Source organism: Macaca thibetana, chromosome 19, assembly GCF_024542745.1.
Source record: "Macaca thibetana thibetana isolate TM-01 chromosome 19, ASM2454274v1, whole genome shotgun sequence".
NCBI lineage: Eukaryota > Metazoa > Chordata > Mammalia > Primates > Cercopithecidae > Macaca > Macaca thibetana.
In genome coordinates this window covers 11,665,780-11,683,709 of record NC_065596.1, presented here as the reverse complement: position 1 = coordinate 11,683,709, position 17,930 = coordinate 11,665,780, and the positions used below count along the sequence as shown (strand labels likewise).

At 49.0% G+C, this 17,930-nt stretch overlaps 1 protein-coding gene across 2 annotated transcripts in view; it reads left to right on the top strand.

Moving 5' to 3' along the window:
* Window positions 1-17,930, top strand: part of MAST1 (microtubule associated serine/threonine kinase 1) — a 43,996-nt gene that overhangs the window by 8,423 nt on the left and 17,643 nt on the right. For both annotated transcript variants that reach the window (XM_050770020.1, XM_050770019.1), the window contains 7 exons: window positions 1,316-1,394; window positions 6,040-6,200; window positions 6,332-6,407; window positions 6,568-6,777; window positions 11,535-11,636; window positions 11,716-11,848; window positions 11,929-11,996. In XM_050770020.1, the coding sequence (XP_050625977.1) occupies window positions 1,316-1,394; window positions 6,040-6,200; window positions 6,332-6,407; window positions 6,568-6,777; window positions 11,535-11,636; window positions 11,716-11,848; window positions 11,929-11,996 (829 nt within the window). The remainder of the gene's footprint in view (window positions 1-1,315; window positions 1,395-6,039; window positions 6,201-6,331; window positions 6,408-6,567; window positions 6,778-11,534; window positions 11,637-11,715; window positions 11,849-11,928; window positions 11,997-17,930) is intronic.

Below are 17,930 nucleotides of genomic sequence, written 5' to 3'. Positions count from 1 at the left end.
GGGTGTAAGCGTGTGTGAGTGTGTGGCTGTGAGATAGTAAACGCAAAGTCACAGTGTTTTCTGTCTCTCTCTCTCTCTCTTTTTCTTTTCTTGAGACAGAGTCTCACTCTGTTGCTCAGGCTGGAGTGCAATGGCAGGATCTCGGCTCACTGCAATCTCTGCCTCCCGGGTTCAAGCGATTCTCCTGCCTCAACTTCCCAAGTAGCTGGGATTACAGGCGCCCGCCACCACACCCGGCTAATTTTTGTATTTTTAGTAGAGATGGGGTTTCACCAGTTTGGTCAGGCTGGTCTCGAACTTCTGACCTCAGGTGATCCACCTGCCTTGGCCTCCCAAAATGGTAGGATTACAGACGTGAGCCACCGCGCCTGGCCAGTGTTTACAGTCTCACAGCCACACACTCACATGTGCACGTGCCAATGTGTGTTGTGCACTCACATGAGTATGGGCCGATGTGTGTCCCTGTGAGTGTGTATCTGCGTGCAAGTGTGAACGAGCGTGTCGCTGTGTGCAAGTTTCAATGTGTGGCAGTGAGCGCGGGTGTCTGGAACGTGCGTCTGCGTGAATGTGAAAGTGTAGAGTATGTTTGGGTGAGTCTATGTGTCAGAGTGTGAGTGCTGAGTCTCTGTAAGCACGTGTGTCTGCAGATGAGCCCATGTCTGGTCTTGCACGTGCGATTGTGCATTAGTGTGTGAGAGTGTGATATTTGGGCCCCTGGATGGGAGAGTCAATACGTGTGGCTGTCTGTGTTGAGGAGTCATGTGTGAGTGTGTGTCTTGGGGGTGTGTGAAGTGTAAATGTGTGCACTGCCAGTATGTGAACCTGACCTGATAGTCACACCAACATTAATGGGTTTGGCTACAGCAGTGATTGTGTCTGTGTGCACGAGAGCATAAGGACACAAGATTCTATGTCAGTGTGTTGGGGGATGGGAGGGGTCTTTCTTCTCTGAGAAGATCCAAGGGTCCCCCTCTGAGAGCTTTCTCATGGAGTGTTCACTCGGGGAAAAATTCTAGAATCTCTCTGGAAAGGCTTCATTGGGTGGGGGCTTTTCCAATTCTTGGTGTCCACTCTGGATGATAAGAGAGGGGACCGTGGGGAGGAGAGCGGAGACGGATCCTCCCTCCAATTCCTGGTGTCTGCCTGGAAGAGTCCCTCTTTACCCCCTTGATTCTGAGGGCCTTGAGTAATCTTAGAGTGCAGACATATTCCCCCAGCCCCCACCCTGGCCGTGGCCAGTGGCTTCACCCACACCCTGAGGAGTAGGGGGACCTCTGGGGCCTTGTGGCCTCTGAGCACCTTGGCTGGGTTCCAGGGCGGACGGACGCCGGTGGTCTCTGGCCTCGCTCCCTTCATCTGGCTATGGCACCAACACGCCCAGTTCCACCGTCTCGGTGAGTGTGGAAAGTGGGTGGGTGGGCCGGTGGGTAAGGAATTCAGGGGGCCCTCCAGCCTGAAGACCCACACCCAGGCCAGCAGTCCAGGCTGGGCTTGATGGCAGTTTAGGGCCAGGCACAGTGACTCATGCCTGTAATCCCAGTACTTTGGAAGGCCAAGACAGGATTGCTTGAGCCCAGGAGTTCCAGACCAGTCTGGGCAACACAGGGAGACCCTTGTCCCTACAAAAATTAAAAATTATCTGGGCATGGTGGTGCGCACCTGTGGTTCCTGCTATTTGGGAGGCTGAGATGGGAGGATCGCTTGAGTCTGGGAGGTATAGGCTACAGTGGAGCTGAGATTGCACCACTGCATTCCAGTCTGGACGACAGAGTGAGACCCTGTCTCAAAAGAAAAAAATAAAAAAAGACAGTTTGGGTTTCCCCATCCTCAAGGGTGTTCACTTGTCCATCTATTAGAGAGTTATGAGTCTGCTCCACTCAAAGCCCTATGCTCTGCCCTCAACACATTTATGGGAGGGTCCTTCCTACTCATTTCTGACTCACTCATTTACAGCTGGTGACATAAGGCTCTGTGAGTTAAGCCATTTACCCTGATATCAGCAGCTGGGCTGGGCCAGGCCACAGCTTTCACCCAGAGCCCATTTGCTCACCCTTTGCAATACCCAAAGTCTCTCCATCTGCTCCCTTTTCTATCCATGCCCATGGTTCCCTTATTCATCCATTGGCATGATGTTCAGCAGACATTTGTCATGAGACTGTCATGTGGTAGGAGGGTTCTGCAAGCTGGGTCAGAGTGTAAAGATTCACACAGCCCTCATGGGGGAAGACAAGCCAGTAAGAAGGCATTCACAAAATAGAATGGTCAGAACTTTGATGCAAGTAGAACAAGGGGAGGTGATAGCAAAGGAGACGCATGTGATTCAGCTTAGGGGGTTGTCAAGGAAGGCTTCCTGGAGGAGGTGACATTGAATCCAAGACAAAGGACCAGCAGGAGTTTGGCAGGTGGAAGAGAAGGGAGAAGAGTGTTCCAGGAAGGGGAAGAGCATGTGCAAACCCATAGAGGCCACAGAACTTGCTGCATTTGAAAAGTTGAAAGCTTTGTGGGGCTTGGCCGGGCGCGGTGGCTCAAGCCTGTAATCCCAGCACTTTGGGAGGCCGAGGCGGGTGGATCACGAGGTCAGGAGATCGAGACTATCCTGGCTAACATGGTGAAACCCCGTCTCTACTAAAAATACAAAAAAAAAACTAGCCGGGCGTGGTGGCGGGCGCCTGTAGTCTCAGCTACTTGGGAGGCTGAGGCAGGAGAATGGCGTGAACCCGGGAGGCGGAGCTTGCAGTGAGCCGAGATCACGCCACTGCACTCCAGCCTGGGAGACACAGCGAGACTCCGTCTCAAAAAAAAAAAAAAAAAAAAGAAAGCTTTGTGGGGCTGAAACTTTGGGATGCGGGGGAGGAATAGAGACGATGCAGGCAGTGCCCTTGATCAGGCTGGAACCTTGTCAGCTGGGGCAGCAAGGGAAATTTTATTCTAAATCCAGTGGGGGAGCCATGGAATGGCTTTATTTCTTTTTATTAAATTGTACTAAAATTTCAGTTTGAACCATTTGAAATTGTGATTCTGTAGGCCATAGATAATGTACACTCATTTAAAAACTAAAAGAGATGGATGGGGTGGGGAATTTTAACCAGGGGAGTGAGCAATGTGATGTTTAAAAATATCATTCTGGGCCGGGCGCGGTGGCTCAAGCCTGTAATCCCAGCACTTTGGGAGGCCGAGGCGGGCGGATCACAAGGTCAGGAGATCGAGACCACAGTGAAACCCCGTCTCTACTAAAAATACAAAAAATTAGCCGGGCGAGGTGGCGGGCGCCTGTAGTCCCAGCTACTCAGGAGGCTGAGGCAGGAGAATGGCGGGAACCCGGGAGGCGGAGCTTGCAGTGAGCCGAGATCGCGCCACTGCACTCCAGCCTGGGCGACAGCGTGAGACTCCGTCTCAAAAAAATAAAAATAAAAATAAAAAAATAAATAAATAAATAAATAAAAATATCATTCTGGCCGGGCGCGGTGGCTCATACCTATAATCCCAGCATTTTGGGAGATTGAAGCGGGTGAACCATTTGAGGTCAGGAGTTCAAGACCAGCCTGGCCAACATGGTGAAACCCTGTCTCTAGTAAAAATACAAAAATTAGCCAGGAGTGGTCGTGGGTGCCTGTAATCCCAGCTACTCAGGAGGCTGAGGAAGGGAGAATTGCTTGAACCTGAGAAGTGGAGGTTGCAGTGAGCCAAGATCACACCACTGCACTCCAGCCTGGGTGACAGCTGTATGGCTGGGCACAGTGGCTCACACCTGTAATCCCAACACTACAGGAGGTTAAGGTGGGAGGATTGCTTGAGCCCAGGAGTTTGAGGCCAACCTGGGCAACATGATGAAACCCTGTTTCTAAAAAAAAAAAAAAAAAAAATTAGCCAGGTGTGATGGCTTGTACCTCAAGTCCCAGCTACTCAGGAGGCTGAGATGGAAAGATTGCTTGAGCTCAGGAGGTGGAGGTTGCAGTGAGTGGAGGTGGAGCCACTGCAATCCAGCCTGGGGGACAGAGAAAAACCCTGTCTCGAAATAAAAATAAAATAAAATAAAATAAAATAAAGCAAGAGGAGGACCAGGCATAGTGGCTCATGCCTATAATCCCAGCACTTTTTTTTTTTTTTTTTTGATACAGAGTCTCACTCTGTTGCCCAGGCCTGGAGTGCAACGGCAACGTGTCAGCTCACTGCAACCTCCATCTCCTGGGTTCAAGCAATTCTCTTGCCTCAGCCTCCTGAGTAGCTGGGATTACGGGTGCCCACCACCATGCCTGGCTAATTTTTTTATATTTTTAATAGAGATAGGGTTTCACCCTGTTGGCCAGGCTGGTCTGGAACTCCTGACCTCAGTTTTTCTGCCCGACTCAGCCTCCCAAAGTGCTGGGATTACAGGCGTGAGCCACCATGCCCTGCCCTCAAGCCCAGCACTTTGAGAGGCCAAAGCAGGAGTATTGCTTGAAGCCAGGAGTTGGAAGCCAGCCTGGGCAACATAGGGAGACCCTGTCTCTACAAAAAAGAATTAGCCACGCATGGTGTAGTCCCAGCTACACAGAAGGCAGAGGTGGAAAGATTACTTTAGCCCAGGAGTTCAAGGCTTCCATGAGCAATGATTGCATTACATCACTCTAGCCTGGGTAATATAAGAAGACCTTGTCTCTCTCTCTCTCTCTTTTTTTTTTTTTTTCTTTTTTTTTGAGACGGAGTCTCGCTCTGTCGCCCAGGCTGGAGTGCAGTGGCGAGATCTCGGCTCACTGCAAGCTCCGCCTCCCGGGTTCCCGCCATTCTCCTGCCTCAGCCTCCTGAGTAGCTGGGACTACAGGCGCCCGCCACTGCGCCCGGCTAATTTTTTTTTTGTATTTTTAGTAGAGACGGGGTTTCACTGTGGTCTCGATCTCCTGACCTTGTGATCCGCCCGCCTTGGCCTCCCAAAGTGCTGGGATTACAGGCTTGAGCCACCGCGCCCGGCCTCTCTCTCTCTTTTAAAAAAAATTTGAAATAATTTTAATAAACAGAGACAAGGTTTCATTATGTTGCCAACTCCTGGGATCAAGTGATCCTCCCGCCTTCACCTCCCAAAATGCTGGGATTACAGGTGTGAGTCACCATATTCAGTGGAGACCCTCTCTCTAAAATAATAATAATAATAATAATAATAATAATAATAATAAAGCAAGAGGAAACAAGATAGGGTAGGGATCGGGAAGAATGGGTGTGTGTTCAGAGGACGTCTTCCCAAGGTGTGACATTGAAGCAAAGATTTGAAGGATAAGAAGGAGGGATCCATAGTTGATGTGTTCCAAGCAGAAGGAATAGCTAGTGCAAAGGACCTGAGGAAGGAGGTTGCCTGGCTTGTCCAAGGACCATCAATGAGGCCACTAGGCTGGGCGTGGTGGCTTGCGCCTGTAATCCCAGCACTTTGGTGGATCACCTGAGGTCAGGAGTTTAAGACCAGCCTGGCCAACATGGTGAAACACTGTCTCTACTAAAAATACAAAAAATTAGCCGGGCATGGTGACAGGCACCTGTATTCCCAGCTACTCAGGAGGCTGAGTCAGGAGAACCGCTTGAATGCGGGAGGCGGAGGTTGCAGTGAGCTGAGATCACACTCCAACCTAGGCAACAACAGCGAAACTGCAATAAAAAAAAAAAAAAAAAAAAAAAGGAGGCCACCGTAGCTGGAGCAAAGGAAGTAAGCAGGAGACTGATTAAAAACCCATGGCAGGGACACAGGGCGGGATGAGGCAGGACCTTGTATAACTGGGGAAGGACTTGGGGGTTCACCCTGAGTAAGGTGGGAGCCACGGAGGGTTCTGAACAGAGAAGGCTCATGAATTGAGCCAAGCTTTAACAGAATCACTGTCTCCACCCCTGTCTGTCCCTGTCCACCTGTGTGTGGCCAAGAATCCCAGTCAAGACCCTAGGATCCAAGGATGGTAAATCAGGTCCTGATCCTGGCCTTGCCCAGTGACCCCATCAGCCTTGGGAGTCCCAGCTCAAGATCCTGAGCTGTTGGGGGGCCCATGGTGGCTCTGACCCCGGCCCTGCCCCTCTCCCCAGTCCTCCTGCTCCTCCCAGGAGCGCCTGCACCAGCTGCCCTACCAGCCCACGGTGGACGAGCTCCACTTCCTCTCCAAACACTTCGGGAGCACCGAGAGCATCACAGACGAGGATGGTGGCCGTCGCTCCCCAGCCGTGCGTCCCCGCTCACGGAGCCTCAGGTGGGCAGGTCTTAGGACTTGTGCATAGAGAGACCCCTGTCCCCGCGAATAAAAGGGTTACATCTCGGGGCGAGGGCTCTCTGCGGGCTTGGAGGCAGAGGACTGGACAGAATGGGCTTCTCTCCCCGCAGTCCCGGGCGCTCCCCCTCCTCCTACGACAACGAGATCGTGATGATGAATCATGTCTACAAGGAGAGGTTCCCGAAGGTGAGGTGGGACCCGAGGCGGTCGCGGGGTGACCTGGCGGCTTGCACTCTCGCTCGCCTTATCCCCGCGCGCCCCCTGGCGGCGTCGGTGCACAGCGCAGGCTCCTGGCGGCCACAGCCTCCGGGCACAGCCCCGCGCCCCTCCTCCGTCCCTCCCGCAGGCCACTGCGCAGATGGAGGAGAAGCTGCGTGACTTCACCCGTGCCTACGAACCCGACAGCGTTCTGCCTCTGGCCGATGGCGTGCTCAGCTTCATCCACCACCAGATCATCGAGCTGGCCCGGGACTGCCTAACCAAGTCCCGTGACGGCCTCATTACCACGGTCTACTTCTATGAATTGCAGGAGAACCTGGAGAAGCTCCTTCAAGACGTGAGTGCACGCGGAGGCCGGGCTGATCTCAGGCTCAGCACCGCCAAATTGTGCCCAATGCACCCCTTTCTTCACCCCACATCCATTTAGGGAGCTCCTACCACGTTCCAGGCACTGGCGTGGAGCTGAGGACTCAGGGGTGGAAATGTTCCCTTCCCTAGGTCTAACTGACTGAAGAGGCAGGAATTTCACCTCGCTCATTTCCCTTAGGTCTTTACTCAAGTATCACCTTCTCAGGTGGCTTCTTAGGCGGTCCCCAGCCATTTAAAATATTAAACTCGGCCGGGTGCGGTGGCTCAGGCCTGTAATCCCAGCACTTTGGGAGGCTGAGGCAGGTGGATCACCTGAGGTCAGGAGTTCGAAACCAGCCTGGCCAACATGGCAAAACCCCGTCTCTACTAAAAATACAAAAATTAGCGGTGCGTGGTGGCTTGCACCTGTAATCCCAAGTACTTGGGAGGCAGAGGCAGGAGAATCGCTTGAACCTGGGAGTCGGAGGTTGCAGTGAGCCAAGATCATGCCATTGCACTCCAGCCTGGGCAACAAGAGTGAAACTCTGTCTCAAAAATAAATAAATAAATGAAATAAAATAAAATGTTAAACTCTACTCATATTTATCACCCACTTTCTCTTTAGTTTCTCCTTGACACTCAGCACTATCCATCATACAGTATATTTTTGCTTATTTTATTTCATGTCTATCCTTCTCCAATGTCAGCCCCATAGGTGGCAAGGATGGGGGGGCGGGGTTGTCTGTTCTGTCCACTGCTGTGTCCCTGCTGTTTGGAACAATACCCAGCACACAGTAGGTACTCAATTAATGCTAGGTAAATTGATGCATGAATGTCCCTTTGCAGTGGCATGCACCTGTAGTCCCAGCTACTTAGGAGGCTGAGATGGCAGAATTGCTTGAGGTCAGGAGTTTGAGACCAGCTTGGGCAACATAGAAAGACCCATCTCTAAAACAATAAAAAAAAATTAAGCCAAGTGAGATGGTTCACAACTTTAATCCCAGCACTTTGGGAGGCTGAGGCGAGCAGATCACGAGTTTGAAACCAGCCTGGGCAATAAGGTGAAACTCTGTCTTGACTAAAAATACAAAAAAATTGGCCGGGCGCGGTGGCTCAAGCCTGTAATCCCAGCACTTTGGGAGGCCGAGACGGGCGGATCACGAGGTCAGGAGATCGAGACCATCCTGGCTAACACGGTGAAACCCCGTCTCTACTAAAAAATACAAAAAACTAGCCGGGCGAGGTGGCGGGCGCCTGTAGTCCCAGCTACTCGGGAGGCTGAGGCAAGAGAATGGTCTAAACCCGGGAGGCGGAGCTTGCAGTGAGCTGAGATCCGGCCACTGCACCCCAGCCTGGGCGACAGAGCAAAACTCTGTCTCAAAAAAAACAAAAAAAAACAAAAAAATTAGCCAGGAGTGGTGGTGTGTGCCTGTAATCCTAGTTACTGAAGAGGCTGAGGCAGAAGAATCTCTTGAACCCGGGAGGCAGTGGTTGCAGTAAGCTGAGGTTGCACCACTGCACTCCAGCCTGGGCGACAGTGAGATTCTGTCACCAAAAAAAAAAAGTTTTAAATTAGCTAGGCATAGTGGCACACACCTGTAGTCCCAGCTACTTCAGAGGCTGAGGCAGGAGGATCACTTGATCATTCATTAATTCCACCAATATTTATTTATTATTTACTTATTAAAAATTTTTGTTTTTGTTTTTGTTTTTTTTGAGACGGAGTCTCGCTCTGTCGCCCAGGCTGGAGTGCAGTGGCGCGATCTCTGCTACCGGCGCCCGCCACCGCGCCCAGCTAATTTTTTGTATTTTTAGTAGAGACGGGGTTTCACCGTGGTCTCGATCTCCTGACCTTGTGATCCACCCGCCTCGGCCTCCCAAAGTGCTGGGATTACAGGCGTGAGCCACCGCGCCTGGCTACTTATTAAAAATTTTTAGAAATTTTTTGGAGACAGAGTCTCGCTTTATCCTCTGGGGCTGGAGTGCAATGGTGCGATCTTGGCTCACTGCAACCTCCGCCTCTCAGGTTCAAGCAATTCTCCTGCCTCAGCCAGAGTAGCTGGGATCACAGGCACCCACCACCATGCCTGGCTAAGTTTTGTATTTTTAGTCCCAACAGGGTTGCACTATGTTGGCCAGGCTGGTCTCAAACTCCTGACCTTAGGTGATCCACCTGCCTCTGCCTCCCAAAGTGCTGGGATTACAGATGTGAGCCACCATGCCCAGCCCCTACCAATATTTATGAAGCACCTATTATGGGCCTGACACTAGCCTAGAAGCTGGGAAATCAACTGGAAATAAAACAAAAATTCTTGTCTTTGGGGAGCTGACATTCTGTTAATAGCAGGAAGAGACCGAGGATAAACAATAGGTATTAGAAGCTCACCCCTGGAATCCCAGCACTTTGGGCAGCTGAGACAGGAGGCTTTCTGGAGCCCAGGAGTTGGAGACCAGCCTGGGTAACATAGCGAGACCCTGTCTCTACAGAAAAACAAGTCAAACAAACAAAAACCCAATAGACATTAAGGCTGCGACCAGGACCAAGGTGAAGCAAGTGATTATTTCTTCCCCCAGAACATTAGATTAATTTTTGAAAAACTTGAAAAGTAGATAAATGAAAACCCAACATTATTTTAAGTTTACATATTTTATTTATAACCAAGCCAGAATCTGTTATAATTTTACTGTCCTGGTTTTAATGAAAGCAAACTCATCAATAATACAATTTTCTTTTTTTTTTTTTTTTTTTTTTTTTTTTTTTGAGACGGAGTCTCGCTGTGTCTCCCAGGCTGGAGTGCAGTGGCGTGATCTCGGCTCACTGCAAGCTCCGCCTCCCGGGTTCACGCCATTCTCCTGCCTCAGCCTCCCAAGTAGCTGAGACTACAGGCACCCGCCACCACGCCCAGCTAGTTTTTTGTATTTTTAGTAGAGACGGGGTTTCACCATGTTAGCCAGGATAGTCTCGATCTCCTGACCTCGTGATCCACCCGCCTCGGCCTCCCAAAGTGCTGGGATTACTGGCTTGAGCCACCGCGCCCGGCCTCAATAATACTATTTTCATTGAAGCTATTAGCCATTTCCTAAGACACATTAAAACACATATAGGCCGGGTGCGGTGGCTCAAGCCTGTAATTCCAGCACTTTGGGAGGCCGAGACGGGTGGATCACGAGGTGAGGAGATTGAGACCATCCTGGCTAACACGGTGAAACCCCATCTCTACTAAAAAATACAAAAAACTAGCCGGGCGAGGTGGCGGGCGCCTGTAGTCCCAGGTACTCAGGAGGCTGAGGCAGGAGAATGGCGTAAACCCGGGAGGTGGAGCTTGCAGTGAGCTGAGATCGGGCCACTGCACTCGAGCCTGGGCGACAGAGCAAGACTCCGTACTCTGTCTCAAAAAAAAAAAAAAAAAAACCACACACATATAGGTTGGTGCACACTTTTTTTGACTCAAGTTAAAATATGACTAGGCACAGCCTGTTGAATTCTGTCTTTATTTAATTTTCTTTTTCTTTCTTTCTTTCTTTTTCTTTTTTTCATTTGAGATGGGGGACTCTCTATGTTGCCCAGAGTGGTCTTGAACTCCTGGGCTCAAGCAATCCTCCTGCCTTAGCCTCCTGAGTAGCTGGGATTATAGGCATGTACCACCACATCTGGCTTAAATTTTGATATTTTGCTTATGATAGATTTTTGGCATTAATTTTAGGCTTTTCTAGTATTACAATAAGATATTAGTTCTTTTTTTCTCTTTTTTTTCTTTTCTTTTTTTTTTTTTTTTTTTTTGAGACAAAGTCTCACTCTGTCACCCAGGCTGGAGTATAGTGATGTGATCTTGGCTCACTGCAACCTCCACCTCCCGGGTTAAAGTGATTCTCCTGCTTCAGCCTCCCAAGTAGCTGGGATTACAAGTGTGTGGCACCATGCCCAGCAAAGTTTTGTACTTTCAGCAGAGATGGGGTTTTGCCATGGTAGGCAGGCTGGTCTCAAATCCCTGACCTCAAGTGATTCGCCCTCCTCTGCCCCCCAAAATGCTGGGATGACAGGCATGAGCCACCGTGCCTGGCCTCTTTTTCTTTTCTTTTCTTTTTTTTTTTTTTTGAGACAGGGGATCTCTCTGTAACCCAGGCAGGAGTGCAGTGGTGCAGTCAGCTCACTGCAGCCTTAGTCCCCCCAGGCTCAAGTAATTCTCCTGTTTACTTCAGCTTCCCAGGTAGCTAGGACTACAGGCACACACTACCACACCTGGCTAATTTTATTTTTTGTAGAGACAGGGTCTCACTATGGTTTTGTTTTTTGTTTGTTTGTTATTGCTTTTGTTTTGAGACAGAGTCTCGCTCTGTCACACAGGCTAGAGTGTAGTGGCATGATCTTGGCTCACTGCAACTTCTGCCTCCCAGGTTCAAGCTATTCTCCTGCTTCAGCCTCCCAAGTAGCTGAGATTACAGGCATCTGTCACCACGCCTGGCTAATTTTGCGTTTTTAGTGGAGATGGGGTTTCACCATGTTGGTCAGGCTGGTCTCAAACACTTGACCTCAAGTGATCCACCCACCTGGGCCTCCCAAAGTGCTGGGATTACAGGCATGAGCCACTGTGCCCAGCCTCATTATTTTTACTGTGTGCCTTGGGCCTCAGTCTCCTCACCTATAAGATGGAACATAGCAGCAGTATGTACTCCAAGGTGCTGAGAGAGGGGCCGGGGTGAGGCAGGGTGCCTGTGAGCCCTGTCCCTCTGTGTCCCCTGCCACAGGCCTATGAACGCTCTGAGAGCTTGGAGGTGGCCTTTGTTACTCAGCTGGTGAAGAAGTTGCTTATTATCATCTCACGTCCCGCGAGGCTGCTGGAGTGCCTGGTGAGGGGGCTGGGCATGGGTAGGGGCGGGGGGGTGGATCTGGGGAGCCTGTGGTGAGCCCACTCCTGCCCTGCCTCAGGAATTCAACCCTGAGGAGTTCTACCACCTGCTGGAGGCAGCCGAGGGACACGCCAAGGAGGGCCACCTTGTCAAGACAGACATCCCCCGCTACATCATCCGCCAGCTGGGCCTCACCCGTGACCCCTTTCCAGGTGCTGGCTGGTGGGCGCAGGGGGACTGGGGGTGAGCAGGCACAGACCCCAGCTCGTGCTCACTCTCGGTCCCTCCCTAGACGTGGTGCACCTGGAGGAACAGGACAGTGGTGGCTCCAACACCCCTGAGCAAGATGATCTCTCTGAGGTAAAGCTGGGTGGCCAAGTGGTCAGTACCCTGGTTCCTGGGAGGGCAGGGCAGGGCCCAACTCCAGCTTCTTTGCCCCCAGGCTTTGTGGATCTCTTGGTCCTGCACTCTGAGCCTCAGTTTTCCCATCCATAAAATGGGGTTAATAATAGTTCTTCCAGGGCCTGGCGCGGTGGCTCATGCCTGTAATCCCAGAACTTTGGGAGGCCAAAGTAGGCGGATCACCAGAGGTCGGGAGTTCGAGACCAGCCTAACCAACATGGAGAAACCCCATCTCTACTAAAAACAAAAAAATTCAAAAATTAGCTGGGTGTGGTAGCACATGCCTGTAATCCCAGCTACTTGGGAGGTTGAGGCAGGAGAATCACTTGAACCCAGGAGGCAGAGGTTGCTGTGAGCCAAGATCGCGCCACTGCATTCCAGCCTGAGCAACAAGAGCGAAACTCTGTCTCAAAAACTAAAATAAAATAAAATAAAATAAAATAAAATTGAATTAAATTAAATTAAATAATAGCTCTTCCCCTGTGACCTCTTTATTTGTCATGTTAAAATCCATGAAACATAAAATTTAATTTACCTTTTTAACCATTTTAAAATGAACAATTCGTGGCCGGGTGCAGTGGTTTAGGCCTGTAATACAGCACTTTGGGAGGCCGAGGCAGGAGGATTGTTCGTGCTTAGGCATTTGAGACCAGCCTGGGCAGCGTAAAAAATCAGCTGGGCGTGGTGGCGCATGCCTGTAGTCCCAGCTACTCGGGAGGCTGAGGTGGGAGAATTGTATGAGCCCAGTAAGTCAAGGCTTCTGTAAGCCATGATCACACCACTGCACTCCAGCCTGGGCAACCGAGTGAGACCCTGTCTCAAAAAATGAAATTAAAAATAATAAAGAATAGGCCTGGTGCAATGGCTCATGCCTGTAATCCTACTACTTTGGGGGGACGAGATGGGCGGATCACTTGAGGTCAGGAGTTCAAAACTAGCCTGGCCAACATGGTAAAACCCCGTCTCCACTAAAAATACAAAAAAATTAGCTGGGCGTGGTGGCACATGCCTGTAATCCCAGCTACTTGGGAGGCTGAGGCAGGAAAATTGCTTGAACCTGGGAGGTGGAGGTTGGTGTGATGTGAGCTGAGATCGCACCACTGCACTCCAGCCTGGGCAACAGAGTGAGACTCCATCTCAATAATAATAATAATAATAGTAATAAAGACTAATACTAATAAGTAAATAATTTAGCAGCATTTAGTAATTCACAATGCTGTATAGTCATTAGATCTATGTAGCTGCAGAACTTTTTTATCACCCCAAAGGGAAACTTCACACCCATTACACCCTCCCTCCTCATTCTTCCCTCCTCGCAGTCCCTGGCAACCTCTAATCTATTTTCTCTCTCTGTGGAGTTGCTTTTTCTGGATATTTCCTTTTTTTCTTTTCTTTTTTTTTTTTTGAGACAGAATTTCGCTCTCGTTGCCCAGGCTGGAATGCAATGGCATGATCTAGGCTCACCACAACCTCCACCTCCCAGGTTCAAGCGATTCTCCTGCCTCAGCCTCCCAAGTAGCTGGGATTACAGGCATGTGACACCACACCTGGCTAATTTTGTATTTTTAGTAGAGACAGGGTTTCACCATGTTGGTCAGGCTGGTATTGAACTCCTGACCTCAGGTGATCCGCCCACCTTAGCCTCCCAAAGTGCTGGGATTATAGGCGTGAGCCACATGCCTGGCGTTTTTCTGGATATTTCCTATAAATGGGATCATATGCTCTGTGGCCTCTTACGTCTGGCTTATTTCACTTAGCATAACATTTCTGAGGTTTATCTATGTTGTTGTAGCTTGTATCACTGCTTCATTCCTTTTTAAAGCTGAGTAATATTCCATTGAATGGTAGATCCATTCATCCACTGGTGAACCTTGGGTTGTCCATCTTTCATCTGTTATAAATAGTGCTCCTATGAACATGGGTGTACAAATATTTGGCTGGACAACTGTTTTGAGTTATTTAGGGTACATGTATAGAGGTGGAATTTCTGGGTCATATGGTAGCTCTATATTTAACTTATAGGGGAATCCTGCATGGGCTTTTGAGCAAGCTAACTGGCTGTATGTGTTAACGGCAGCTCAGCATGGGGAAAATTGCCAATTCTATTTCCAGGCCAGCCACACTTTGGCAGATCTTCCAGATGTCTACTGGAGAGTCCTACCCCAGTGGTCACACATGTGTTTTCTCTGAACTGCCTAGTGTTTTTCAAAAATTTGGGCAGGACATGGTGGCTCACAGCCACCCAGCACTTTGGGAGGGTGAGGTGAGTGGATCACTTGAGGTCAGGAAGTCGAGACCAGCCTGGCCAACATGGTGAAACCCTGCCTCTACTAAAAAAATACATAAAATTAGCCAGGTGTGATGATGTCCACCCGTAATCCCAGCTACTTGGGAGGCTGAGGCAGGAGAACCGCTGGAACCAGGGAGACAAAGATTGCAGTGAGCCGATATTGAACCACTGCACTCCAACCTGGGTGAGAGAGTGAGACAGTGAGGCTCCATCTTAAAATAAATAAATAAATAAAAATAAAAGAAGCAAAATATAAAAATTGAAAGATTTCTGCTTCAAAATCTGGGTTTGGGCCTTCTCTTGAAAAATCAGAAGTTCTAGGGCTGGGTGTAGTGGCTCATGACTATAATCCTAGCACTTTCGGAAGCCAAGGTGGCAGGATTGCTTGAGCCCAGGAGTTCGAGATCAGCCTGGGCAACATAGCAAGACCCTGTCTCTACTTAAAAAAAAAAAATAGACGAAGAAGAAGTTCTAATAAAACTGTGGTGGAACCAGCTGAGTGGGGGTGGTCCTGTGATATTGGGTACCTGCCCCTTTGTCACCCATGGCCTCCACCCTGGTCTACTGGCCCCTGAAGATGCTTAAGTTTGTAATCTTTGTTTCAAATTGTGTCTATACAGTCACACAAATATATACACACACCTTTCCTTCATGTATATATTTAAAAGGAATCTCATGATACATGCCATTTGTTTAATTTTTTGAATAGGTAATGGAATGACATCACTCAAAAGTCTAAAACTCTAAAAAGGTATTTATCTCTCATTGTTTGTAGGATTCTGTTATTCCATTTAATCAAACTTGTTAATTGAGTGATTCAAATCTTCCATCTCCCTATTCATTTATCTTGCCTGATTAATCTAAATAGTTTCTGAGAGATATGTGAAACCTTATTCTAAGCAACTTCTTGTAATTCTGTCAATTTTTATGTCAGATATTTTTAGGCTACATTCTTTGGAGCATATAAGTTCAATATTTTTATATATCATAGGTCTTTTTATGTAATGTCTATGTAATATATCTCTTTGTCCCTAAGAAAAATCAAAATAGCTGGGCGTGGTGGCTCAAGCCTGTAATCCCAGCACTTTGGGAGGCCGAGACAGGCGGATCACAAGGTCAGGAGATCGAGACCATCCTGGCTAACACGGTGAAACCCTGTCTCTACTAAACACAAAAAACTGACCAAGCGAGGTGGCGGGCGCCTGTAGTCCCAGCTACTCGGGAGGCTGAGGCAGGAGAATGGCTTACCCGTGAGGTGGAGCTTGCAGTGAGCTGAGATCCGGCCACTGCACTCCAGCCTAGGTGACAGAGCTAGATTCCATCTCAAAAAAAAAAAAAAAAAAAAGCCGGGTGCGGTGGCTCAAGCCTGTAATCCCAGCACTTTGGGAGGCCGAGGCGGGTGGATCACGAGGTCAGGAGATCGAGACTATCCTGGCTAACACAGTGAAACCCCGTCTCTACTAAAAATACAAAAAACTAGCCGGGCGTGGTGGCGGGCGCCTGTAGTCTCAGCTACTCAGGAGGCTGAGGCGGGAGAATGGCATGAACCCGGGAGGCGGAGCTTGCAGTGAGCCAAGATCACGCCACTGCACTCCAGCCTGGGAGACACAGCGAGACTCCGTCTCAAAAAAAAAAAAAAAAAAAAGAAAAGAAAAATCAAAATAATCTTCAAGAAAGATATACAGTGAAAAAATCTTACTCCTACCTTTGTTCTCCATTGCCCTATAACCCTGAAATATGATTATATAGTTTTACTTTGCCACTTTTTTTTTTTTTTTGAGACAAAGTTCCACTCTTGTTGCCCAGGCTGCAGTGCAATGGTGTGATCTTGGCTCATTGCAACCTCTCTTTCCTGGGTTCAAGCGATTCTCCTGATTCAGGCTTCCAAGTAGCTGGGATTACAGGTGCCCACCACCACGCCTGGCTAATTTTTTTGTATTTTTGGTAGAGACGGGGTTTCACCATGTTGGCCACGCTGGTCTCTAACTCCTGACCTTCAGGTGATCCACTCGCCTTGGTCTCCCAAAGTACTGGGATTACAGGCGTGAGCCACCACACCTGGCCTTTGCCACATTTTTTAACACAAAAACATACAATACATATTGCCTGTTGCATTTTTACACTTCATAAAATACTTTAGAGAACTTTCTAAATCCCTAGACAGTTTCCTCATTATTTTTAACAGTGGCGCAGTGTTTCTTTATATAACTACCCCACATGTGTTTGTTTGGCTAATTTAACATGTGGATTATTATTTCCAATCTCACAATGAGCAAGATAGTAGATATACCATTTTTCACATGTGCAAGTATATCTGTAGCATAAATTCAAAAGTGAAATTGCTGAGTCAAAGGGAACATGTATTTGTAATTCTGATCTGTACCAAACAGTAATTTACACTCCCAACAGCAAGGTATGAAAGTACCTGTTCATGGCCGGGCGCGGTGGCTCAAGCCTGTAATCCCAGCACTTTGGGAGGCCGAGACGGGCGGATCACAAGGTCAGGAGATCGATCGAGACCATCCTGGCTAACATGGTGAAACCCCGTCTCTACTAAAAATACAAAAAACTAGCCGGGCGAGGTGGCGGGCGCCTGTAGTCCCAGCTACTCGGGAGGCTGAGGCAGGAGAATGGCGTAAACCTGGGAGGCAGAGCTTGCAGTGAGCTGAGATCCGGCCACTGCACTCCAGCCTGGGCGACAGTGCGAGATTCCGTCTCAAAAAAAAAAAAAAAAAAAAAAAAGAAAGTACCTGTTCAGCCAGGCGCGGTGGCTCACACCTGTAATCCCAGCACTTTCAGAGGCCAAGGCAGGTAGATCACGAGGTCAGGAGATCGAGACCATCCTGGCTAACATGGTGAAACCCCGTCTCTACTAAAAATACAAAAAATTAGCCAGGCATAGTGGCGGGCGCCTGTAGTCCTAGATACTCAGGAGGCTAAGGCAGGAAAATGGAGTGAACCCAGGAGGTGGAGCTTGCAGTGAGAGGAGATCGCAGCCACTGCACTCCAGCCTGGGTGACAGAGCGAGACTCTGTTTCAAAAAAAAAAAAAAAAGTACCTGTTCATCCACATATTTGCCCATAGAGGTTGTCAGGTTTTGGATTTTTTTCTCCCAATCTACTAGGTGAAAAATGGTATTTTGTGGTAATTATAATTTGTCTTTCTGTTATTATAAGTGAGATTGAGTTTTTTTTTTTTTTTTTTGAGCTGGAATTTTGCTCTTGTTGCCCAGGCTGGAGTGCACTGCCGCGATCTCAGCTCACCACAACCTTAGCCTCCTCTGTTCAAGTGATTCTCCTGCCTCAGCTTCCCGAGTAGCTGGGATTACAGGCATGCACCACCATGCCCAGCTGATTATATATTTTTAGTGTAAATGGGGTTTCTCTATGTTGGCCAGGCTTGTCTCGAGCTCCTGACCTTAGGTGATCCACCTACCTTGGCCTTCCAAAGTGCTGGGATTACAAGCGTGAGCCACCACACCCGGCCGAGATTCCTTTTTTATTTTTTATTTTTTTCTCTTTTGAGACGGAGTCTCACTCTGTCGCCTAAGCTGGAGTGCAGTGGCGTGATCTCTGTTCACTGCAAGCTCCGCCTCCCGGGTT